General features: G+C 53.0%; 1 protein-coding gene across 2 annotated transcripts in view; it reads left to right on the forward strand.

Moving 5' to 3' along the window:
- Window positions 1-25,565, forward strand: part of LOC122370032 (alpha-actinin, sarcomeric) — a 59,672-nt gene that overhangs the window by 15,298 nt on the left and 18,809 nt on the right. For both annotated transcript variants that reach the window (XM_043345271.1, XM_043345272.1), the window contains exon 2: window positions 17,325-17,559. In XM_043345271.1, coding sequence (XP_043201206.1) covers window positions 17,325-17,559 — 235 coding nt within the window. The remainder of the gene's footprint in view (window positions 1-17,324; window positions 17,560-25,565) is intronic.

Here is a 25,565-nt window from a genome sequence, read left to right on the forward strand (position 1 = left end):
TACCGGTGCACGGGTGACACCGCGCGCCGCGCCAGGAAGTGACGCACGTGGCGCGTGCTGCACCGACCGGAAATGAGCACCGGCACGTCATCAGGCCCGGCACCGTCACCGCCAGCGTAGGTCGTCATCGTCACTGTCGCCTGAGGCGCCGGGGGCGGCGGCAGGCGGAATCTGAAACGGATGTCAACATTGACTGACCCAACTTGAGACGGGGTTTAATGGTGCGTCACACTCACACGCAAACCTCGCCATGGAAATCTGGCTGGAGAACGACGGCGGCCCAGTCTGAGGTCCGTTCCAGCGAGTCTGGAGCCGGATCTGAGCCGGCTGGCGGTCGTTCGTACCGGAAGTAACGTCGGGGACGACCGTGAGAGAGCGGAGACAGAGGCTTCACGCTCCGCTGGGTAGCGCTGGGCCGCCGACCCAGGTCCGGCCGGTCCCGGACCTGGCGAAACTCTCCGGAGCAGACGGAATAGGCGGAGTTCCCACTATTGTCGTCGTCGATTCCTGTCGCGACACTTTTGCACATCACGAGACACGCCTCCTCGATCACTCGCCAAACTCGACGGGTACCGGTGTGGTCGTCGCTCTACGCTCCAGCGCCCTCAGCATGCGGTCTCCTTCAGCCGGCGCTGGTCCGCGGCTGGTCCGCGCTGGTCCGTAGCGACCGTAGCTGGTCCGTAGCTGGTCTGCCGGCCGGCGGCGGGCGGTCCATGGCAGATGATGGATGGTACAGCAGCCCTTCCGACGCGCCTCGCTAACGGGCCGCACCGCAGGCCGGCAGACGGTGCCGTGACCGACGCTCAGGCGCGCTGCTCAGACGGCGAACACATGCAAACACGTTATCCGTTGGTGGCTGTCGGCATTAGTGGCATCACTATCACTAGAATGGGATCTTTAATTACGCTACCTCTGTAGTTGTTTATAGTAAGTGGTAATGAACTTTATCTTGTATCCGAATGGGAATATTCGTCTTAACTTAACCCGCGCCCTGCTGGGGGGGGGGGTGTTTGAACACCCCCCCTTGTGGTTTTTCGCGAATATCTCAAAAACGGCGGCGCGGAGCGCCGCCGTTTTTGGTACACCTTATCATACATCAATTCTACACATGTTGTAAAAATTTCAGACCAAGGTCATTCAAGGTCAGGTCACCAGGTCACTTGAAGTGACCTCACCTCATAAAAACTTTCAATGTCTGTCATAGCTACACCGAGTTACCGATCGCTTTGAAACTTTCAGCGATTGCTAAGAGCAATAGCATGTACAAAATGTATATCTCAGAATTTTGATATCGATGACCTAAGGTCAGGTCAATTTTGCGACCTCCCCATTATAAGTCAATGGGAGAAAATTGAAATGCGCCTCTTTTGGATGAAAGACATTATAAACACTCCCAAACACCGAAGTACAAGTGGTTTAGACACACTGAACTTGAAAATGGTGTCCGTGACCCTTGTTTATGCCCTGAGGTCATCTTAGGTCACGAATGGTATCTAACAGTTTTTCGCAAATAACTTTTGATAGAGGCATGCTAGAGCGATGAAAACGCCTTAGATGTGTTCAGCTCGACGATACGGATCGACTGATATGCAACATGACCCTTTCCGGTCAGGTCATGACCTTGACCTGAGGTCAAATTTTCAAATTGACCTTTCAAGGTCAAGTCATAGTTCATTCGATGCGTCTTGACAAGAGGAACACGATGCCGGTAAAAGTAAGCTCGTACAAGGCTTGGGTCAAAAGTTATTGCAGAAAAACTGTTTTCGAAAAAATCGGCTATTTTTGCAGTTTTTGCCCCCTGCAGGCAAAACCGTTGACGTTAGGTCAAATCTGAGAGACTTACTCAGAAAGGGCGTTAATAGGGCTATCGAATGCGCTTTTCCGCGGCGCTGTAGCTCTATTGGTTCCCGAGTTATGCGTTGGCTTCTTGGAAATTTTCGACATTCGACCTGGAAATCGGTGAAATTTTGCCTTCAATGACCTCTGGTGACCTGACCTTTGACCTGACCAAAAAATTGACCGAAGTGATTTCGTCATTATTTTTTACGCTCTTTCGAACGCCGCCTTCCGCGTATCGCTACGTGGCCCAGGAGCCGAGTTACAAGGGGGAGTGTTCAAACACCCCCCCCCCCCAGCAGGGCGTGGAAATCCAGGACCCCCAGCAGGGCGCGGGTTAACACCGGGCCTGACCTGAATGGAATACGCCGTCGAATCCTAAAAAGAAACTCGATCGACACCTTAAAAGAATGGACAGTAGTAATTCTGTGATGGAGAGTGACCGATTGTCGGGCAGTGACTGGCGCGGTCAGTATTGTGCAGTGACCCGTGACCTCTCGGACCATCTGTCGTCTGTCTGAACCGGACCGGTCGGGCTGGCTGACCGACGCGGTCCACTGAGCTCCCACAGACCTGTCTCCTACCCCCCCCCCCCCCACCGACCTCCCTCAGCGCAGAGTGACTCAGGTCCCCGCCACGCAGTGCGCCAGAACAGAGATATCATCGTGATGACTCTGTTTGGGCGATCCGCTCCGGTACCACCGGCCTCTGTGGTCAAGGAGCGTTCCACGTTTGGTGGCGTTTGATTGGTGGTGGTAAAGTATCTTGCGGCTAACTAGACCACCTCTTTGTTTTTAACGTCACGCATGGATCGGTGATCGACTGTAATGTATGGATCAGGAGCTCTTGCACATGTCAAAGCTGTGGTACTGGCTGTTATCGATATGCCCAAACCCGGTGCTGCCTCTCAGTTGGGGTCGCTGACCGGTGTGTGTTGCCGGCGTATGTGGCGGCTCGGCGACTGTCGCGGCTCCGCTAAGACCATGGGTGGTCCGTGGGCAGGAAATGGCTCCCGCTCCCACCCTGTGTATGTTTGAGTTGTCGCCTTCCCACTAGCTCTGTGTACGGCACTGTCAGGGCGACGCTCATCGGCTCGTTCGGGGAAGCGCCGTGGAGACCTCTCCTTGCATGAGTCCCGGGCCCGTCGACAGAATGAGCCCTTTAAAGCCTGGTCTCGGGGACCCCCAGGGTGATGACAGTGGTGATCCGGACACTTGCACTTGTCGGCACGGCAGAACGGTCCTGCTGAGAGCTGCGGGACGCTGTGGTCAGCGTGCGGGCGCTATGTTTACTCCGGTCAGCAATGTCCCGTGCAAGTGTGCAGGCTTTGTCCGCAAGTGACCGTGCTGTTGATGTTTTGTGGTGACTGCAAGAAAGTCTGAGATAAGGATGCCAAATATGGCGTTTTGAAACAGGTTGATAGCTTGTTTTCGGTTCGCTGTCTCATAGTAAAATAGTCCAGTAGCGGTTTCAAAACACCCTTCAGGCCACCCGATTCCAAACCTGTTCCATCTCCTCACCACAGACCCACCGCACTGCGGCAGTCAGTCTGGGGTCAGAGGTGAGGTCGGTCGAGGTCAGAGGTCATCCCGGCTCCATTCAGTGGGCTCCTCGGCTCTGGGCGGGTGCTGCGGGCCCCGCCCTTCCCTGGTGACCTCCGCTCCGCGGCCGCCGCGCGGTCTGCCGGGCACCTGCTGCGCGACCCGTACACTCATTGTTCGGACGCATATGCTAATTCTGCGGGTTGGGTGAGCGGCCCCACGGGTCAGCGTCGTCACGCTCTGACTCCCTTCTCTGCGCGAGGGTGGGCAGATTACTAGGAGGCTCCTCAGAGAGAGACGGAGCGGTGTCCCTCCGGTGTCACGGTGTCCTCGTTCTCGCGCCGTGTCGCGGTAGTGGGTCACCGAGCCGATTTGATACGGGCCGAGTAGCCGAACCTTCTCTTCCGTGATGCGACAAAAGCGAGTGAGCTGTTCGTCCCATCATCCTGTCCAGGGCTTCTGCTACTGCTGTGTTATGGCAGCTGATGAAATCGAATACGGACGCGTATGTGGGATGTGAGTGGGAGCTGTTGTAGAAAATAGGAGCGAATGGACGGGGAAATGTGTCACATTAGCTGGCCATGAATATCCTAATCCGGGCCTTAACATCCTAGGCGAAATCCGTGCCGTTTGATCCACTAAACTGAGACGTTTTCGAACCTATCCTAAAATACCGCTAGGAATCGCCTAGGGCTAGAAGCCTAGCATTTGATACGATCTCGACATTTCAGGTTTGACGAGCGATGAAAGCGATATCGGACTGGTTGTAGACTGTCTTTATGGGTATAAGTGTATGCTATTAATCTGTAAAAGTTGCGGCACCTCAAAAGGCTGTCTCTCGATGTGACATTCCCTTCCTTCTCACAGCAAATAACCTCATGCAAAGAAGTATCGATTAATCATAGTGCATGCTGATACTCAAGAAAGTGATTAGAATGGTCACAGTAAACTACAGCTACCGATGCTCTACAGGCCGGCGGTTTGTGTTCTCAGAGATGAACGATCGTGATTCTGGTCGCTGCAGTGTAGTGCAGAGCGGGTGTTTGTTTTCTGGACGACTGACTGCTGGCAACCGTTTGTCGCCGCGACGTGGTGCAGTTTCTCATTTATCTTCGCGCCGGGCCCGGCGCCAGGCCAAGATAGATGGAGACTTTCGCCGGCCCACTGGATAAGAGCCCTAATTCCTTGGGCCGAATCCAGGCTGAATCAGTGGAGGCAAATAAGCCGAAAGGAATGTAAAACAATTTGCGAGTTCAGCCGTCATCCTACATCAGAGTGAATCTCTACCGGTCGGCGTATGACCGGACCATGGCGGTGGGCCACTGCAGACGGGTGCGGTGACCGCGTCCACGGCGCCGCGGGCTAGCTGTTTGGTCGGCCGTGCAGTCTTCACGAAGAGCTCAAGCGTCAGCAGCGGCGGCGTGCAGGGCCGTCCGGAGGCCGCCGGAATGCCGCCGGCGCTTTGTGGATCAACGAACCCATCCTCAACTGACGGACAAGGGAATTCAATCATCCGTTCGTGCACTCAACATTTCAGACAGCCGCATTGTCAGCCTGAATCACCCATGGGAACCGAGCCATGCCGCCAGACCCAATGGACCGTTCAATGACAGCCCTTTGGCGGGTTGTGAAATGGCTGGACCAATCAGTGGCAGATGTAGAGCGGCTGTGTCGTTGGTTTGGCACCGTCCACAGGTGCAAATGACTGCCGTCGGCCTGTGCTGTACGTCATGGCACGATCTGGCCGTCGGCTCCGGCGGGGTGGGGTGAGCTTGGATGGCATCCAACCGAAACGGAGAGTGGAGCGCCGCCCCTGGTGACCCGATGGACACCCGCGGGCATGTGACCCTCCCAGAGATAGCCCTCAAGCAGAGGGACGGTGGCGGCGCTGCTTTGGTCGCAGAAAAGTTATGGAGGCATGGGGAAGTTAATGAGACGAATATGGCCTTCGTAGATTATTTCACGGGAAACTAATGCGATGGTCGCCTCAGATTTCCGCATGCCTCTGGTGACATGAGTTTGTTGTTATTTACTGTAACCTTGTTGTCAGAACTTAAGGGGAAAATGCACGATAATGCTGTTTGTGAATGGAAGTAGCCTATTTCTGGGCACATTTCCTTTTCCCGACCATCGTTGCTCAGTCGAAAACTATGTCCACAGTTTGAGGAACAATATTTGGCCAGATAGCAAGGAAACTCCGTCCGTGACCGTGATTTGTCGGAAATATGACGCCGCGGAATGTACCGACCCCGGGATCGCTGGGTTACAAGTGATCTCACCTCCAACGTTAAAGTCCGCGATTGTTTTGGCTGCGGAAAAGAGGAACAACTTACAATGGAAACACCAGGATATAATCGTTAGTGAGAGAAGGGGTGGCTTTCAATGGCAGGGATGATCCAATTAAAGTGTCAGAATGCAGCATATCTCAGGTCGCTGCAAGCTGAAAAGTATTGTGATGAGGGACGTAGGGTGACATCCGTCTGTCTTTGACGGCATGCTGTTGATATCGTCCTTGTCCCCAATTGCTACTAATGTGTCGAATGGTGCCAATGCGTACTGTACTGCACGTGACGGGAGGGACCTTGTGACGTCGTGCTCCGTGGAGCACAAGGAAAGTCGTGGTCTCCACACGAACGCTGCAGTATGTACATGGAGCTGAGCTGAACCTATCTGATGTAGAGGCTAAGTGCTGACCAAACGTGGCCCCACGGGTTCACGCCACGGGCTTAGCTGGAGTTGCAGGGATAAGGCGGTTTTGTGGGATTAAACTGCGTTGCGAGATTCATGTTCACAGACTTCTGGTTTGGCCGGTTTGGGTGGCTTCCGCAACAAGTGCAAGTTTCAACCGGCACGACTCGTTTGGCGCTGTTTTGACATCTGACGCTTGTTTGGTAAGGTCTTGGTATAGAGGCTGGAAATCCAGGAGATATGTGTATGGGATGAGGACAGTTTAGCAACTGGCTGAGGCAAAAGGGCGGTCATTGCACATTTGGGATTCACCGTGACCATTTTGGAATGGTAGGCATCAATTTTTTTTCGAGATGGCAGTATGATACTCCAGAGCAGAATGTTACCTTCGGGCTGTGACCATTTGACCCAACAGATGAATGAGCTGTCGCAGGCCTGCCTTTTTCACCTGTGTCATGTCCCTTTCTCGACTTTGCTCCGCATCCGGCCACCAAGGTCTTCGGGAACATCACGGATGAGATGATTCCAAGCTAACGATCTCCCTGTGAGACGGGCCGACAGACGGACCGCCAGCACATATCGCTCATGTCAAAGCAGCGCGTCGTTCATCATCCCAAACCACGACACTGGCCACCTGCGGGAAGACGCGGTTGGTTCTGCGGATTTGTCCGTCCTGCTGCTTGAGGTACCGCTGGTCTTGCTTTTGGACCTAGAAGTGAGGTTTTCTCGGAGGTGCGATTCTGTTCATCCGGAGAGATGGATTGGCGGTGACGTGCCCAATGCGTCACCCTGGCACCAGACTCGGCGACTCGTTTTTATCTCCGCACTGTTTGGCGGCCGGCGCGGTGTGCCAATGTTGAACAAAACTCGCCCGCAGAACTGACAAACACCGTCGACTGGCTCGGTGTCAGGTCTCGTCACTCGGAGCCCAGCCTGTTGGTGGGCTGCCGGAGAGGAGTCGTTCGTCAGCGGCTCGATCACCCACGTGCGGTTGATCGGTCCCGTCAGCCCGTGATGACTCCGTTCAGTCATTCCTCATACTTGGCTGATCATGTTGGCACACGCCAGTCTTCAGTCACCATGATGCTGCTGATGGATGACGTCACCTCTTTGATGTATCGTCAATGTTAGGGTCTAAGTTTGGCTGGTGGTATGCACCTTGCTGGTTGACTGATGATTTGCAAACACAACGGTGTACTCAGCGCATACTACACATCTCATGGTCAGTGTTCCCAGTACACAAATATCCCTCGAGTTTGCCTGACAGCTGATGTCGACCTCACTGTGACCTTGTGGATGAGCTCAGGGTCAGGTGTGATTGACTTTACCCACGGATTAAAAAAAAAAAAAAACATTGCGATTTCGCGTGTGCCGCCCATTCCAGTCACAACCCGTGTCCCTGTCCCATTCCTTGTCCCTTCTGGTCCTGTGTCTGATCCTGATGTCCTGTCCCTTCTTTCCCGTGTCCTGTGTCCGCTCAGGACAGCCGACAGCGGCGGCGGCTCCGGCTCCGGCTCCGATGTCGGCCCGTTGGCCCGCTGCCGGCCGCCGGGATATTTCGGCAGCCTCGGGGCATTCCAGGGACGGCCAGCTCGTGAATCATGATGACGGGACAGCCGGCCGGCCGGCGGGCTCCGCTATCATTAGCGGTGGCGGACAGCCGGTGTCCGGACCGGCCGCACGGACCGTCCCCAGCCAGTGTCCGGCACACAGACCGTCCCCAGCTAGTGTCTCTCACACTGTCTACCCCCTGCCGATTAGACTTCACATCCCAGTGATGTGTGTTAACAGCTAGCTATTACGTTACGCATGGGATCGCATTAGATGCACATACCTCGCTCTCCATCGCTGCATCATCGTGTCCAGGCAAATCCACGGCTGGGGTGGAGCTATGGTACTGGACTGCCACGCCCACATTTTACCGAAGGGCACGCCCACTTCTTTTCGAACACATGCGCCTCGGTTTTTCGTGAGCTTTGAATTTGTGGTCTTAATGTTGCTGGGCTTTTCGTTTGGCATTTTTAGAAAGTTATCCGTACCTTGACTCAGTATCTAATTTAATTTTGAGAACCAGAGAAGTCAGGATGATTGATTTTCATTTTTATATCAATTGCATGTTATAAATGGTAATTCATTTGTTTCTTTCATTAATTTGCATGTCGAGACAGCCATTGACATTAGGTCTGACACTTTTGTTGTCGACGTGCCAAGAAAACACATTCCCCTGATAAACAACGCTGCTTGCCGAAATGATGGAGTGTTGCCCGGTAAATAATGTGCCCCAGTGTTTTCTCAGACGAGTGGGGCTGTATGTTGCCACCCCCGGTTCAGAGGGCGCACCTGACGGCGCCTCGCGCGGTTGTTCTTGCCGGACGGACGGGCGGCTGTGTGGGTAGCTGCCGTGTGCAGCCGGTGGATAGGGTGATGTCACTGTCAGACACGGGAGCATCACCTCTCCCCACGACCCGTCCAGGACCGGGGGCGTCCGCTCCAGAAATAACAGATCTCGGCCAAAAATAACAGGGATGAGTCGGCCGGATCAGACGGCCCGACAACTGTCTGCCAACAGTGCTTACCTTGCCGACATGCCGCGGTTTATTTAGGAATATTAGTTTGTACTGGACGTAAAGAGGCTGGTAAACTAGGTGATAAAGAGGCATGATTGGAACGGCGACGAGGCGTTGACGGGTTTTGGACGAGGTTGTAACGAGGCTGCGAAGAGGCAGCTCGTGTTTTTGCGTGTCGTGGCACTTGCGATCGCGCCCGACCGTAGCATTCGTCACCAAGTCGGGTCGTTTATCAGCCCCTGGGGAGAGCGCGGGTGGCCGCCCGCCAGGCCGTTAAATGATTTAATCAGCGTGTGACGCTATCGTCCAATGGTATAATTAGCTGACGACGCCTTCTTGGCACTCAAACGGTCGCTGAAAATGGCTGCTGCTCATAGCAGGCTCTCCGTGACCACTTATGGGCCTGGTGCGGATTTTTGGGTGGATTCACTAGCACATCGACTTAACCGCAAGGGTTCGTGCGATCAGGTATGCGTACTTTCCGGCTGTATATGGGTGAAATGCGTGAGTTCTCCAGGAAAAACGTGGCATCAGAGGGTCGAGAAGGTACTGATCATGTATCGTATTTTTACAACTAAAGTTCTGCAGTAAAGACAGGTAGCTGCATTCCTCGCGTTGCCAGCGCGCGTGATTTCGGTGCGGGCGCTGAGGGGTGGTATTCGAACCGCGGCGTGCCCGTGTGCTGCTTACCGTGACGACAGGGTGCGAGGGGCACGATCACGGCTGAACGTGACCGGCCCTCCCTGCCCGTCCCGGGAGCGTGCCGGCTGCGGGGCAGGGTCAAATGGACGGAGTGGGTGGGGTGGGTGGAGTGGAGTGCCACCGCGCACAGCGACGTGCTCGCCACACCCGTCGTGCTCCAGGGTACCCTCCGCCCACCCCCGCCTTGCTGCTGGGGTGGGCGAAGGACGTGCTCGTCACGTGCTCCCGGATCGGTGCGCCGTTGTGGAAACTTGCATGCATCATGCACGGGCTCCATTGTACCGCCGACTCACCGTGTGGCTGCATGTTTGCGGATCTGTTGTCAAAGAGGATGGGCACTGGGGAGGTGGAAGCGGATGCGCAGGCTGCTATGGCATGAGCTTTGAGATGAGGGTTGTCGCGAGAAACCAACAGATTTCTACTTAAATCTCATTTATCACCATCATAGCCGATGCGAAGCATACATGCTCTCTCCTCAGTTTCGGAAAGTCCAATGTCCATCTTCCCTCTCGCACACTCTCGACTGTGCCATGTTCTCTCCCACACTCCGGCTCCGTTACCCAGTCTCGTTACCGCGCCCCCCGCGGAGCTGTGTCGTGACGTGACGCGTCACACTACCGGCTGTTGTGACGGCGCTGACAGCCCGTGACAGCGGCCCACACTGGTGTGGTCAGGGTGATCTGAGTGCCGCAGGCGCGGAGAAACTGTTCGTCCAGGGAATCTGCTGCGTCTCAGAAACAGGCGGCGTGAACTACAATAAACAATGCGGGAGTGAGTGATGGAAAATTAGTAGTGTTTGGTTTGAGATGACAAACTAACGGACAGGATACCGCCACCAGAGAGACATGACATTTCTCGTCTGTAAGCTTTGTCAACAAAATAAAACCGGTTGCTCGGATACTCTCGTTGGCATGAACGAAACAAGTCCTGATGCTCTCGCTCAGCCGTATCTTCCCTCCGATGTAAAGTCGCGCCTACCTGTCCCTCCAGCTCCAATCTACTCTCGTTCCTCCCCGTGTGGGTCGGTGGCCCAAATCCCTGCGTGCCGGCCGGACCGAGAAGGCCAGGGGCGGTGGCGGCAGTGGTAATGGTGAGATCTGGCCGGTCACTGACCCGCCGCGCCATCCCGCCGAGAGCCGAGAGATGCCCGCTGGGCGGTGGGCGGCGGCCCGTGCGTGGCTCTCGCACGCCACTGGAGACCGGGCCGTCCCACCGCCGCTGCAGAGTGTGACGAGAGTAGGAGATTCTGTGATGGGAACGGACTTGCCCGGACCTAAGAATGGCAAAAATGCGGAGGGAAAACCAAGTCGTAGGATATGGTTGAATGTGTTTGTCGGTCGCAGCTGAGTTGGGCCTCGCCACCATGCCTCATTGCGCACCTTTGGCGAAAATCTCACGCTTTCCTGAGCACTGGGTGCTTTCATCTCAGCATGGGTCGCTCCAAGCTGCCTCAGGCGGTGTCTGCATGGACTAAATGTGTCGCTGCGTCTTAATGAAACCAGTTGCTCTCTGAAGCGTAGCCACACATCCTGTCTCGGTTGAGCTAGATCGTCCTCCACTCCATGCGCGATACGGGCTCACCGAGAGGCTCCACGGCGGGATGCCCGAATACCTCGCCACAACTGCGCACACAGCAGCAGAACCGGTGGTCACGGCGGCCCCCGGGCGGAAACCGTCTGCAGACACGGAGCCGTGTAGCGGCGGCGCCGGCGGGGCTGTTGCCGGTGCTGACTGGGACAGAAGGGGCGGGAGGAGCGGTGGTCGAGGAAGGGGCGTCTGGCGGGGTAGTACGGGACAGGTTGGGCAGCCAATGCGGTGGTAAAGGAAAGGGCGTCTGGCGGGATAGTACGGGACAGGAGGGGCAGCCAATGCGGTGGTAAAGGAAGGGTCGTCTGCTGGGATAGTAGCCTCCGGTGGAGTATGCCGCCACGCCAAGCTACTGCGCCTGAGATCGTGGTAGCTTGAGACGCCTGAGAAAACACTGCTGTGTGGTGCAGCTCCCAGGGCCATTGTACTCGGAGAGGACGATACGGTTATCATGTGTTGATAGGACGCGAAGGTTTTGTTGCAGAAATAGTGCAGGTGTGTTGATACAGGCGCAGGCTGCCGTTTACAACAGCGAAACGCAGTTAGTTAGGCGAAGTGGCGTAACCACGATGACTTGGCTATGCCCTGGTGTCTGGGCATGCCAGGTCGGGGGGAATTATTATGCTCAGTTTACGGAAGTTGACTCTTCTTTTCAAAATTGCTTATATGGGTACCAATCCTAATCCATATTACCAACCTGCACCGACAAAACATTTTTTAAGTCGATATGTTGCAGGCACTTAAGAAAATCAGTCATTTTGTAAAATGCCTAGGCATTTTGCAAAATGCCTGATTTTCCCGGCTTTTTGCAAAAAGCCTAGGCATTTTACAAAATGACTGACTCTCCAGTCATTTTGCAAAATGCCTAGGCATTTTACAAAATACCTAGCCATTTTACAAAATGACTGAGCAGCGTGTTGTAGATACGAGTACACTCGGGGGCAGATTGATGTTCCACAACTCTTTATCCACCGGGCTCCTATGGCTCAGCATTGGCAGCAGCCGCCTGGTACCGGTAGACTGTGCCGCTTCACTTACTTGTCAAGCGGCACAGCCTACCCACACCGTATGCCACCGATCTGGGTCGGTGGCTGGAAGGCGATGTGGGCCGCCTGTGACGTCAGCGCAGCGGTGAGGGCCGAGCCCGGAGGCATGGCTCGGGTCGGCGCGGCGCGGCGGCTGGCGAGGGCTGGGGAGTGAGGTGGGGTGGGAGCACGGACCATCGCGCGGCTGAGCGAGTGTAGTTAACTTTGGCGTCTCAGGGCGTCAATTATTCTACCTAACAATTGTGCCAAAGCAGTTGTTAAAATGTCCTATCCCCAAGACAGCGCCTATCATCATACTTGCCATGCACATTACGACACACTTAACCGTGGCATTGGGACAGCCGATAGAATTTATATCACACGTGCATCGAGTTGCGGAGCTACATTGTTTTTAACAGATAAGTATTAAAGGGACTATCCCACCTTCTAAAATGTTGTCAAAACCAGTTAAATTGTGCCCGACTTTATAGATTGGATGACCAGGAACACGGTTCTGGCATTTATTTTTCATTAAACATCTTAGACTTTCCATATTCCAAACACAAACTTTCAAATATGTGACGTCACAGCTCAAAATTACCTCCTTCCCCAGGCCATATTACTGTCATAAAGCTGATTCTTTTTACTCTGTAGGCACCACAACAAAGTTCAGACCAAGTTTTAAGCGATTTTTCAACGAGCAAACCCATTTAAATCAGAATGACTAAACGAGGTGACGTCACACTAACGGTCGCTCCATGTTGAAGATAGGGCCTTGCACAAGGCCCATTTTCAAATGAAGGGAACGAATTTCTTCAACACCAAGAGGCCGCGGGGGTTGCAACCTAGATAGATAGTGGTTTCTGAACCTCGCCGCAAACTTGGCTATCTCAACTCAAACCCCATGTTAAAGGTGAGATAGTCCCTTTAAGGCCTTGATTGAGCTCATTGGTGTCTATTATTTCGCACAGCAATCGTCCAAAGACGTGGGAACGGGGGTTTTTGGATAGCGCGGCGTCCCAACTTTAAGCAATTATTACTGTTCCTCTAATGCGTGGTCGCAGCCACCAATAGCAAACCGTTCCATCTAGGAACAAATAAGTCGCGCACCTGGGACGGTTCGAACCGGGTTTCTCCAACCGGTCACCCCACGACGCTAGCGTGTATCCACTGAGCTGCCGAAACCAGCGACCACCCGCCGCGGTCAAACGCGATCGAATGTCACAATACTGTCATTGGCGGTCAGCGGGTGAATGTCATCTTGTTTTGTGCGGACGGGGACCATTCTCGGTAGCTCAGTGGATGAACGCTCGTGTCGTGAATTGGCCGGTGGGAGAAGCCCGGTCCGAGTCCCCCTGAGTGGCCGACTTTTTGGCTCCTAGTTGGAACGGTTTGCTATTGGAGGCTGCGACCACATATTAGAGCAACAGTAATACCCTTTAACCCTCGCACGACCAGGCCATTTCTCATAACACGAACGACCAGGGGGGGGGGGGTTGTTACGACCCCCCCTGGCGTTTCTAAACGGAAGGTCGTAGAGCTTAGCGGAAAAAACCAACGGATTGCTCTCAACGAGATCTCGCGATTGGTGGTATATTTTTGGTCCTAGGTCAACATTTGACCTACTTATGACCGGTCAAAGGTCAAATTTTCCGAAAAAAAAAATCAAACTTTTTCAACTTTGCGCAACGATTGCGGCAAAACGGTGAGAGATATTAACTTCAAACCTTCAACAACGTATTCCCCACTCAATTCTGCCTCATATATGGTGTTTTTGGTGTATTTACCCTATAAAAGTAAGAGGCCTATTGCTGATGAGTGATATGGTGTCACATCACCCTCCGGTGTTTGTCCCGATTCGTCGGCTGTTGACCACTGCTCCGCTATAAATACTGTAGGTAACGACTCAGAAAAGTGTATTTCCAACTTCCAACAATCAATTCACAGCAAACGAAAACCTCGGGACTCGGTACACACTTCGTGAAAATCCGGCCGGAGGCTGTACCTCTTATGACGTCATAACTCCGTGACCTGACCTGACCCGGTCAATTTTCTTGCACCACACGATAGCCAATGCTTGCCCCAAAATGCATGGGAAGTTTCATCATGATCCATCAAACAATGTGGGTATCACCGGCAGAAAACCTAAGGATTCGGCGCACACGTTTGGTAACTGTCGGCCGGAGGCTGTACCTCTTATGGCGTCATAACTCCGTGACATGACATGACCCGATCAATTTTTTTTTCGGCAAAAGATGCGCAAAGGTTGCCCCAGAGGGTATTGAAAATTTCAGCCCGCTACGACAAGCCGTTTAGCGTGCACTTCGAAAAAACCTCAGGGGGGGGGGGGGGTTGATACAACCCCCCCCCCCCTAGGCGTTCTAGGGTTAACCCTCGCCGGCCGAGGGGGGGGGGGCGGGTGCCGCCCCCCCATAGGGTTTTTTCGCGATAGCTCCAAACACGCTGGCGATAGAGAGCTGAAACTTGGCATACCTGACCTTTGATCCAAGCCGGATCTTTTGACACCAACCGCATTTTTGGGTCAGGTCAGGTCACTGACCTATGACGTCATAAGTGAACCTCTGCACGGTCTTCAGATGTCGCAACTTCGCAACGCCCTCACTGCCAGAGGAGATGTCACAGGGAAATGAAACTTGCAGGATCTAGTATCCATTATGAGTCCCACAACATGTATATCTCGGATTTTTCCTAAAGGTCATATGAGGTCAGGTCATTTTCGTGACCTCACCATTATAAGTCAAAGGGGAAAAATGAAAACTGCTATTCTGGCGCCGGGAACGATCTCCAACTATCTCAAGCACACAGAATCGTGATTTGATGCACTCCTTGCAAGGTTAGATGCGTCACTTTTGCAATGTTGACCTTTCGTGACGTCATTTATGACGTCATCAAGGTCATATTAGTTTTTCGTCAATAACTCTTGATCAAATTGAGTTAGCGAGTCGGGAAAGCCACCAATGGACTCAGGAAGGCCTGCCGAATCGAATGATATGCGACATGACCTCTTTCGACCAACTTTGTGACCTGGGGGTGCTGACCTGACCTTGACCTGAGGTCAACACCCCAAGTTGACCTGACCCGGACAAAAAGTATATCATTCGACGCGCCTGAGCGAGGCGAACACGATGCTGCCAAAATCGGCGCTCTGCGGCCGTTTTTTGCGAAGTTATTCACCAAAAACTGAACGGTACCTTGGGGCACTTGACCTGACCTCAGAGGTCACCGGTTGACCTAGGACCTTAAAATCGGGTACCAATCTCTGCGTCTCGTAACGGCGCACACGCTCGTTTTTTCCGCGACGCGCTAGCTCCACCAGGGGCGAAACGGCGAGGGGGGGGGGGGGTCGTACCCGCCCCCCCCCTCGGCCGGCGCGTATGTAGAAAACCAATAGGTCCGGCGAGGGTTAAATTGGAGCGTTTGCTGCGGCACTACTCATAACCCCCAGTTCCCACGGCTCTGGACGATTGCCGTGCGTAACAATAGACACCAATCTGCTCAATCAAAACCTTAATACTAATATGTTATACAAAATATAGCTCCGCAGTCCGCACCTCGATGCACGAGTGGCATAAGTTCTATCGGCTGTCCCATTGCCACGCTCAAGTGTGTCGTAATGTGCATTGCAAGTATGATGATAGGCGCTGTCTTGGGGATAGGATATTTTAACAACTGCTTTAGCACAATTGTTAGGTAGAATAATTGGCGCCTTGAGACGCCAAAGTTAACTACACTCGCTCAGCCGCGCGATGTCCGTGCTCCCACCCCACCTCACTCCCCAGCCCTCGCCAGCCGCCGCGCCGCGCCGACCCGAGCCATGCCTCCGGGCTCGGCCCTCACCGCTGCGCTGACGTCACAGGCGGCCCACATCGCCTTCCAGCCACCGACCCAGACCGGTGTCATACGGTGTGGGTAGACTGTGCCGCATGACAAGTAAGTGAAGCGGCACAGTCTACCGGTACCAGGCGGCTGCTGCCAATGCTGAGCCATAGGAACCCGGTGGATAAAGAGTTGTGGAACATCAATCTGCCCCCGAGTGTACCTACCTACCTAATTATATACTGTTTGTTTTTGTTTGTTTTGTTGGGTTAGGCCCTTTCGGTCGACAAGACCATTGCAGAGCCGGAAGGATGATAGGAATTAGGGGGAGACATTGGTCTGGGCAGGCACCCTAGTGAGTCGCCGGGGCTGAGCCCGTCCAGAGGACAGGCCACCCAGCCCCAAGGCACTCACTGCACCCGGCTACGGGGTGCGCTCCCTCAGGAGCAGCGGTGCCGCTCCAAGGGAGCAACCCGCATGAGATAAAGTTGCCTGTCCAGCCTGGAGGGGGGTTGCGGCTTGGAGGAGAAGGATTTCAGTATCCTGAGGATAGAAGCACGGATAGGTAAACCTAATTATATACGTTTTGGTAGCGTGTAGGTGGACCGAGGAGTCCAGCATTATGACCAGAGAAGTCCAGCAGTGGGAAGTCCATACCTACCTCTCTCTATTTTGAGAAGTGCAGGCCCGCGACATTTCCAACCCCCACGTCAGCGACGCTGCTGGATTTAAAATGATCGATCTGGAGCGTCAACAAACGACTGGCCCTATGCCGGCCTGTATCTGTAAAACCATTAGAGGTCGCGAGGATTCGATCCCACACACTTAGGCGTTAGTGTCTTCTGAAACCAACGCTCTCGTCCTACGCCAAGCGACCTGATGATTCTCCCGATGTGGAGCTCGATATTTTTAACTGGGACCATGCAAGTAGTTACTCAAAGCTGTCAAACAAAGACACAATCAAACAAAGACTACACTCATTCGTTTAAATGTAATTGTACATCAACCGGGCCTGCCTATTGACTAGGGCCGGTCTCCGGCTGGTTTTGTTAGGTCTAGTTTCAGGCAGAACATGAACGGCGTTGATGTACTTGGGAGTTTTTACAGCGTTAACTAAACAATGCTTTATGCTACAGCCGAGTCTGCAACTCAACCTGGTCGTTACTCAGCATTGTCGTCATCACAGAGCTTCAAATCGATCAGCTACAGGCTGAACACGTACCTATAGGGTATAGGAAGACGTCCAAAAACTGTTGGCCATAGTATCTGTAGTGGGATCTACGTTCCATGCTGGTCAGGCATTTTGCAAAATGCCTAGTCATTTTGTAAAATGGCTAGCCATTTTGAAAAAAGCCTGGTTGCGTTCAGTCATTTTTCAAACAGCCGTCTTTTTGTAAAATGCCTAGGCATTTTACAAAATGACTGATTTTCTAAAGTGCCTGCAACAGATATATCACGGACGGCAGTGACCTGACCTGTACTGCTGACCGGCCGTTAACCTGTCGCTGACCTGTCTCTGACCTCCCGCTCTCTTCCCGCAGACCTTCACGGCCTGGTGCAACTCTCACCTGCGGAAGGCCGGCACCTCCATCGAAAACATCGAGGAGGACTTCCGTAATGGCCTGAAGCTGATGCTGCTGCTGGAGGTCATCTCCGGCGAGACCCTCTCCAAGCCCGACCGCGGCAAGATGCGCTTCCACAAGATCGCCAACGTCAACAAGGCACTGGACTTCATCGCCAGCAAGGGCGTCAAGCTGGTCTCCATTGGCGCCGAGGGTGAGTCCGACGGGGAGGTCGGGGGTGTGATGATTTTGTCTTACCGTCGAGGCAGGCTCAGGTGAAACAGGGAATATCTGTTGTCGGGAGGGTGTGCTCAGCAGTCTCTTTAACACCTTTGCAGCTTCTCGCATTCATAAATTATCATGGCGTTTTATGGTAGAAAGGACCAGCTTCGAGTTGCCACTCCAAAGCAATCGCAGGTATTATTTATCTTCAGACATCAGCTATCTCAGTTTCTACCATTGGCTGTGGTTGAAGTGCCTGATAAGATATCATCTGGTCGCTCGTGCGCGGTGAAGGGGTGATAGATATTCATGAGTGTTTTGGCCTCTACACTTCGACAGCTTTTTCGATTATTTACATGCCATCAACAAGGCTTCTCTCCCCCTCTGCGCATTATCTGAATCTAATACCGGAGTCGACCCACTAATCGCTTTCGAATTAGCGCTTTCTCGGTGTGTTCATCTTCATGTAAATCAGCGACTCGTCAGTTGGACCGTGCTGGGCTCATCAGCATTCAGAGGCGGTAAACGCCACTAAGGACCGACTTGTTTTCACACAACAAATAATACGGCTGTCAGAGCGCTCCAAAACACAATGGAATGCTGGCCATGTGGGCGCAGTGGGATAGGCCCAATGTCTGTCAGACACCTCGCGGAGCTTTGACGAATGGCATTGGCCAGACGCGGAGTACAACTATCAAGTGTCTGAAGGGTACCGTTCTCCACACTGGCGTTGCTCCGTTTTATCGAGCGCTGCTGTGGGCTGTAGCGTTCCACCCGGCAGCAGGATGGTCCAGGGGAACAGCTGGTCGCCTCGTGGTACTTCGTGTCTGTGTGTGTGTTTGTGTGTATGTGTTTACGAGGACCACCTGGCGGTCGACCACCGTTATGAGCCGTCCGACCGGCAGCTAGCTGGAGCAGAAGGCGCTAGCTGGGTTCTCAGACTGAGTGCAGTACCTACCGAGTTTTCAGCCAACCGCCGACCTTCCACAGTTGGAATGGGAACTGGTGATTGTACATTACTGTGCTGCCGTATTTAGCCTCGATATTGTCGAAAATCTCAACGTCTAGTTGTTTGGTACAATCATTTCACCTCCTGCCGCCTCAGCATAGGTGTTCACATGCACTTCGGCTGTAATCATCCTAGCATGGGGCAGCTACACCACCGACCAAGCCCCCACCAGCCGCGGGCGTCTCTGATAGCGGGGCGATATCACCGATAACGGCTAATGACGGCTCAACCGGACAGCTGTGGTCTATGCCACACTCTAACCCGGACAGGACCGGGATTAGGCGTGACTAGCCAGCCCAGACAGGTCTATGGCAGTAATTTAGGGCGGGCTGTGACTGAGGAGAGCATTATCAGGACGGAGAGTCGTGGCCAGCTATCCTAGTATAATGCCTTTCTATTGTATTATCACTACATAGATAGAGTGAAAGAGTGCGGTCGCGGATGCTTGATAATATTTGGTGTTGTTATTTGCCCTGTTACAACATTGGGTGTTGTGGTTATGTTCCTGGATATGTCCAAAGGCTCACGGCGGCTTTTCTTTGTATCCTTTGCATCCTTGACGTGGATCGTACGAGACATATCGTGTTTTTTATCATGTGAAGAATGCCGTTCGTCACGATTTTAGTGTCATATATGTACAAGCAGTAGATTGGCTGTTTGGCGTAGTCCTGTCCCATTCGTGATTAAATTCTTCAGATTCGTCTTCTAAGAGCAAAATACTGATGACTTCAACGGCACAGCATTTCATCAGGCTGGAGTTTGAGGTAGTCATCTGACCTTTGATGAGTCATGTATTCGTGTCCTATTTTGGTAATGTATTAGTCATGGTCACCGTTACTCATCAGTGCCATATAGAGCCTAATGGTCGCGACACTCGTCACTCAATGATCCCATATTACCTCTGCCGAACAACATCACTCAGTATTTTAATATCACGACTGCTTAGCGGCGTCAACAGACGCGTACCAGTCCCCCCAGACCTCCCCTCGTATCAGTTGCCACTTGTGGGGCCGACTGTTGACGCTTTGCCGATACATTTTAACAGCCTGCAAGGCTCGATAATCCGTCAGCGCCTCCCTCCTGGTGATCAGATAACACCTTGTACTCCATGCGACCTCGACCGCCTGCACTCGAGTGCGCTCACGGTTCAGCGAGACGCCCAAAGACGGCTTAAAGGGACCCTCCCACCTTCAAAAAAGTTAATGAATTGGCATGAAAGTGATGTCGCTCGGTTCAGAAAGAGCAAAAACGAATATCTACCAAATTTCATCGAAAAATATTCACCGGTTTTCAAGATATTAGACTTTTACTTTTGTTTACTTTTTGGGATCTCCGCTGTTCCTAGCGACTTTATTTGAAAGTGCGGCATTTGTTGCGCGCAAAGCAGCATATACCACCGCGTGGTACAAAACGTTTTAGTCAAACATTTAACGGACGTTCGAAAGCCTGATGACGTCATCAGATTCCCGTAATGGTTAAGAGATAGGGACCACGCTGGTCCCACCCTGCAAGTAAAGGGAAGGAATTTCTTGAACACCATAAAGCTGCGGGGGTTGCGACCAAGATAAATGGTGGTTTCTGAGCCTGGCCGCAAACTTGGCTATCTCAACTCAAAACTAATGTTAAGGTGGGAGGGTCCCTTTAACAGCAGCGGCGGCTGCGTTAGCTCACCCCTCTCGTAGAGCGCCCGCCGGCACAGTGGTAAACGCCCCGGCTTGACAGACGTCTGGTACTGTTGTGACCGCCGCGGACCAAGGTCGGCACTGGTGGCGATCGTCAAAACGAGGGAGGGGAGGGGGCTGCGCGACAAATTGGCCGACCTCTGTGCTCGTGTGTGCAACTGCTGGTTGCCGAGCCTGTGCTCACCTTCCGTTTCGAGGCTCACAATGTGCCTCCGGACTGGGGGGGGGGGGGGTCATTATAAGCCGAGCTCTGTAGCGTGGCTGTCGTCGAACCTTGGCGATCTGCAAGATGTGATTCTTGGTGGTGCGACTGTATGGTCGTGAAGCCGTTGGGAACCCCGAATGACATACCTGCGTCCGGGATGATTTGGCACACGGTGTCCGTGCCGGGCCGTGACGAGGCTCTGGGTACTGTTAGTCGCGGGAACTTGTGGGACCGATCTTGGCACGGTGGGCGCCCGGTCTGGGAGAATGACACAGCCCAGTTCGGACTGGTCTCGGCGGGGGGGGGGGGGGGCAGCGTGAGCTGATATCTGGGCTTGAATGGAATGACTGCTAACGTTTCGCTCTGCTCCCGTTCCTTGTCTTCTTGTCTTGTTCGTGGATTCCGATCAAGCTTCTGGCTACTGCAAGTTGCAACTGGCTGCTTCTTGTTTTCTTCTAAGGTCATGAACTTCGATGACATTGAAAGTCCGGGCGCCCTTAAGCCAACTTGGTTTTGTCTCCTTCAGCATTCCTTCCCATGCCCTAGACTGTTTCCTTACTCCCCCCATCACTCACGTCAGCTCGATCTGCGCGTATCTGCCTGGGATGGTCCGTATCGTCCGTTTCGGCTCCTGCCCCGCTGCAGAGGACTCCCACGGCCGGTCTCGGAGACATCGGTCGACGATCTCTGGCCGGCAGCCCCGCGGGGAGACCGTAATTGGACGTCACACCAGCTCCGAATGTGGGAACGGCCTCTCCCCGGGATAGCCGGCGATGTTGTGTTGTAGAGCCTCCCGCGGGAACTGTGTAGGCGGCTACACGCGAAGGCGGCTCCCGTGTGAAGGAATGCTTCGACAACGGACGGTGGTGTGGTGAGGGCGGGTCCCGTTAGGAGGACTGGTGCCGAGTAGTGATGTCATTTTCAGAAAACGTATGCCCAAAGTCCGTCCAATGTCCAATGCTTACGTCGACTGTCCGTCCAAAAATGTCCAAGCCAGCCATTTGTCCAAAGATGTCCGACACCTACGCAATAGTTTACACTCAACACTGTTATCTAATTTGCTTTTCATGTACCGTTACCAGCTCAAAAGTTTTCATTATATTGAAAGCTGAGCTTTCTAATAGCCAATCAATGTTAAACACGATTACTTTTTAAAAATGTTGAGGTGTAGCAAGCGATTGTCCAAAGTTGTCCAAAGCCTGCTGCCATTGTCCAACCGAATTCCGAATTGGACATTGGACAAAATCGGAATTCCGAAGATTCAAGTTCCGATTGACACCACTAGTGCCGAGGGCCTGCGATGGTTGTTGTGTCGGTGATAATTGGTGGGCTATTAGCACTGATGGTGCTGATCAGGGTCTTCCGCCGGGTCCCGAACAGCACAGCCAACCGCCGCGTCGGTACATCTACAACTATTTCCCAACTGCATAATTGTCATTCACCGCGGAGTTTTCTCATCACATCCGCACGACTGCGCAGTTCATACCTACTTCATCCCGATGAGCTGCAAATCCCCTGAATCTCCCACCCTCCATCCCGCCCCACAGGGTGACAGTCGGTGTTCCCTTCTGTGTGCTTCTGTGCCCTCCAACCCTCTCCGCCAGCACGGAGCTTCAGCCCATATCACCTTCCGGTCGGTCCGTGCACGGCTCCGGATCTGGCTCCGGCTCGGCGGGTGATGGCTGAGCGGCCAAACATCGACCGAGGGTAAACAGCCGCGGACGCCGCTCGACAACCGCCGCCGCCACCGCCGGCACTGCTAACGCCGCTAGGTAGTGCTGACTGCTGAGGCCGGTGGATTGCCTGCTGAGCAGCTGTTGCTGGGTACTGCTGGTTGACGCTGCTTGAGGTCCTCGAAAGCTGCACTCTAACTGGTCACCTGTCCAGCTATGGTACTGCCACATTTGTATGCTCATTAGTCATTGTTCAGCTATGGTACTGCCACATGAGCCGGAACCAAATTCGCCGTAGCACGTTCGGGGGTCGAGCTGTGCTTGGACTGCATTTCGTGGGTGTGGCAACGATGTGAGCCCATTGTAACGTCACTGTGAATGCAGCGTGGTGCTCCCGCATAATCCCGCATTGTCTGAGAGTTGATAAACGTTTCCGAGCTCGGACCGTCAGCCGCACTGCCGTTACCTGATGTTGCCACCGGCTACTCTCGTATAATCGCGCACCGTTATACGCAAACACACCCTGTCTATGATTGTCTGTATAAGCTATGTCCAAACAGGTATGCGTTCTTTCGCCGAATCTCCTGGTGGACTTTGACCCTGTGTCCGTGTTTCCGTGATCATTGCAACGTTGCAGGCTAGCAGCAACTTGACGTCGAGTTTATCTCTGCATTCAGTTCACGGAAGTCGGAATGTCAGGCATGCGGTGTGCACTGGGGTCAGGGGGCAAATGGAAGAGTCCAGAGTAGAGACTGGACAGAGACAGGGAGCGTAACAGGCGTGACTCGTTAGTCCGAGGCTGAATGGAACTTATTGGGTCTGGTGACTGGGCGTGTGACTGGATGAGACCGAAATCCTGAAGCGAGAGATGTGGAAATCCTAGAACCGATCGAGTCTGGTGACCGAGAGAGACCGCATGGTGTTGGCTCGACTGGTGTAAATAAACCGTGGCTGGGCGACCGGGATCGGCGGTATACTGATACCGTACAGCTGAACGGTCGGTGGATACGGATGACGTCATCAGTGTCAGCTGGTGAAAAGATGATGTTGGGGGTGGGGGGGGGGTTGTCCTCGGTATGACTGGAAGGGATGGATTGCATTAGTGCTTTTGATGCGCCTCTTGCAACTTTTTCAAAGGAAGCATGCAGATTTCACAAGTGCCTAGCCTTCCTCGACAAATGCCGCCCATTAAAAAGTTGAGCATAAGAATGCCGGTCATTTGGGTCATCGCTGTGTCTAATTTCTGTGGCCGGGATTGCGAATCGTCTCTGTTGAAAATATCTGCGGGTGGATCGTGAGGCACGCTCGTCAGAAGTAACGAATAGCGTGGACTGAAATTCTCTGTCAGCAGCCGATCTTGGCCGGTCTTGGAGTCGCGAGATATGCGCCACGCAAGGGAAAACTCGCCCTACCACTGCCAGCTCGGGAAAAGTGGTTCAGTTGTCCTCTAGACGACTTTTTCCGGCGTATACCTCCAGGTCAGGTAGTCGGGATAGTGAAGGAAAGTCAAACGGTATCGGCGGAAACCAAATGTGAGCTGAGATGTCAGATGAATGCGTAGGTGGTCTATCACAAAGTGCGGGTCACTGGAACCTAACCAGTAAAGAGCTACATGTCAATGGTACTTATCGGTATGGTATTTACCTGGAAACCTTCGTCCACAAGTCCATTTCGCATGACCTTAGCGATTGATTTTATGCCTGATAGCTTGTAGTCTATGTTTACTGTTTAGTCCCTAAGTTTGTGATTTTTTTTTTTTTTGTCAGCAATCGTTCCAATTTTGATTAGATGGTTTCGAGTTAAGGCATGCTTTTGCTGTGCCGATGACCGCTTTTATTTATAAACCTTCTATGCCTTTTGGTGAACCGGACAGCTATATACTTTGGAACCGGACACTCTGTGTGGCATGTGTTTTACCGATAAAAAAACACTGGTACTGATTTTCCTTATTAGTGGCCAAGTGCGCCTGTCATGTGTCAGTGGTTGACACAAGGCAGACCTATTGGACATCCGACCCGGGATCTGCGGCTGTGTGAGTTCTGCCTGGACGACGTCCGAAGCTGATCGAGGTCCTTCAATTTGCTTCACTCTTATTCTCCATCATATTCGCTCGTTACTGACGAAGAGATGGCCCCTATATTTGTAAGTGACTGTTGATTCAGTGACATGTGTCACTGTCCAGTGCCAAGATGTGCCCATGGCCCATCGGCGACGGTCAACCGCCGTCAATGGATGCCGTCGGGCTAAAACGGTCCGCCAACTAATTCAAGCCCTCTGACCTTTCAGTTAGGCTCGTCTGAGCCTGGAGGGGCATGAGTCAGATTGGGGTGGATGATACCATTTTGGAGCAAATCACATAAAGTTCTTTTATTTCTTAGAATAGTCATACACTTGAAGGTTATGGACATCAACGGCGCTGCAGTGATATTTCTGACGGCTGTTTGAAGCGAACCCCTGTCGGTTGAAAGTGATCCTGCTCGCCCATACCTGTCCGACGAACGGCCGAACTCTAACGAACTTTCCCTTTGCAGCGACCGCCCGGTCTGTTTTTATATCTGAGTCGCCCAACAGGCTTCCAATCGAACGACTCGAAAGCTATTCAAATGGATAGCTAGAAACCTAACGACGAGAAATTCTTCGTTATCGGGGCAGCAGATAAGGCAGCTCGTGGAGCCACTTGAGTCACGTCAAATTAAACGGAACCAGCAGAAATAATTGGACAAATGCAGGTCACCTTTCTGACACAGAGATCAGCAACCGAACCGGTTTCGACTAATAAAGCCGGCATGCTGCGGCCTTGTCGGCTTTATTTCGTCATCCTTGGACGCCTGCAATCTGCTGCGGACGCGGTACATAACAATGCAAGTCGTGCATGCAATTTTATGGTTGCATGTGTTGAGCTATGACCGGTGCGGCGCCATTTTGATGGCACCATGCTCTTTATAGGCCAAAGCTGGCTTGTGGTTTGTCTCGTTCATGTAGAGGCTGTGATGTGGACAGCGTCTTTTGACCATCACACAGTTCAAAACCTCTGAAATGCTACAGCAGATCCGACCCTGCCTGGAAGACTTCCACTAGTGATCTTTATTTGTATTCCTTGGATCCAGATACACCCTTGAAAGAGACTGTATGCCTACTACCTAGTTCACTCTGCATGATTGACGGACCTTTCTGCAAGTGACCTTTACCCGTATTCCTTGTGTTCTTATTGGCCTGAGACGGCGGCCTCCACACCACTAGCAGCATAAATGAGACAATAGCGCCAAAGTGGCAGCGAAAGTGACCCAGTGCCGGTCCGGTTTTTGCTGACGTCGCCCGCGGCAAAATGCCGAGCCACTCTCGGAGGTCACGTGACGCGACATTCCGCCGGGCGGCCTTGTCAGTTGTTTGTCACGTGATACCGGCACTTGTAACCTGTGATGCTTTCTG

The sequence above is a fragment of the Amphibalanus amphitrite genome, unplaced genomic scaffold, assembly GCF_019059575.1.
Source record: "Amphibalanus amphitrite isolate SeventyFive unplaced genomic scaffold, NRLGWU_Aamphi_draft 001092F_arrow, whole genome shotgun sequence".
Taxonomy (NCBI): domain Eukaryota; kingdom Metazoa; phylum Arthropoda; class Thecostraca; order Balanomorpha; family Balanidae; genus Amphibalanus; species Amphibalanus amphitrite.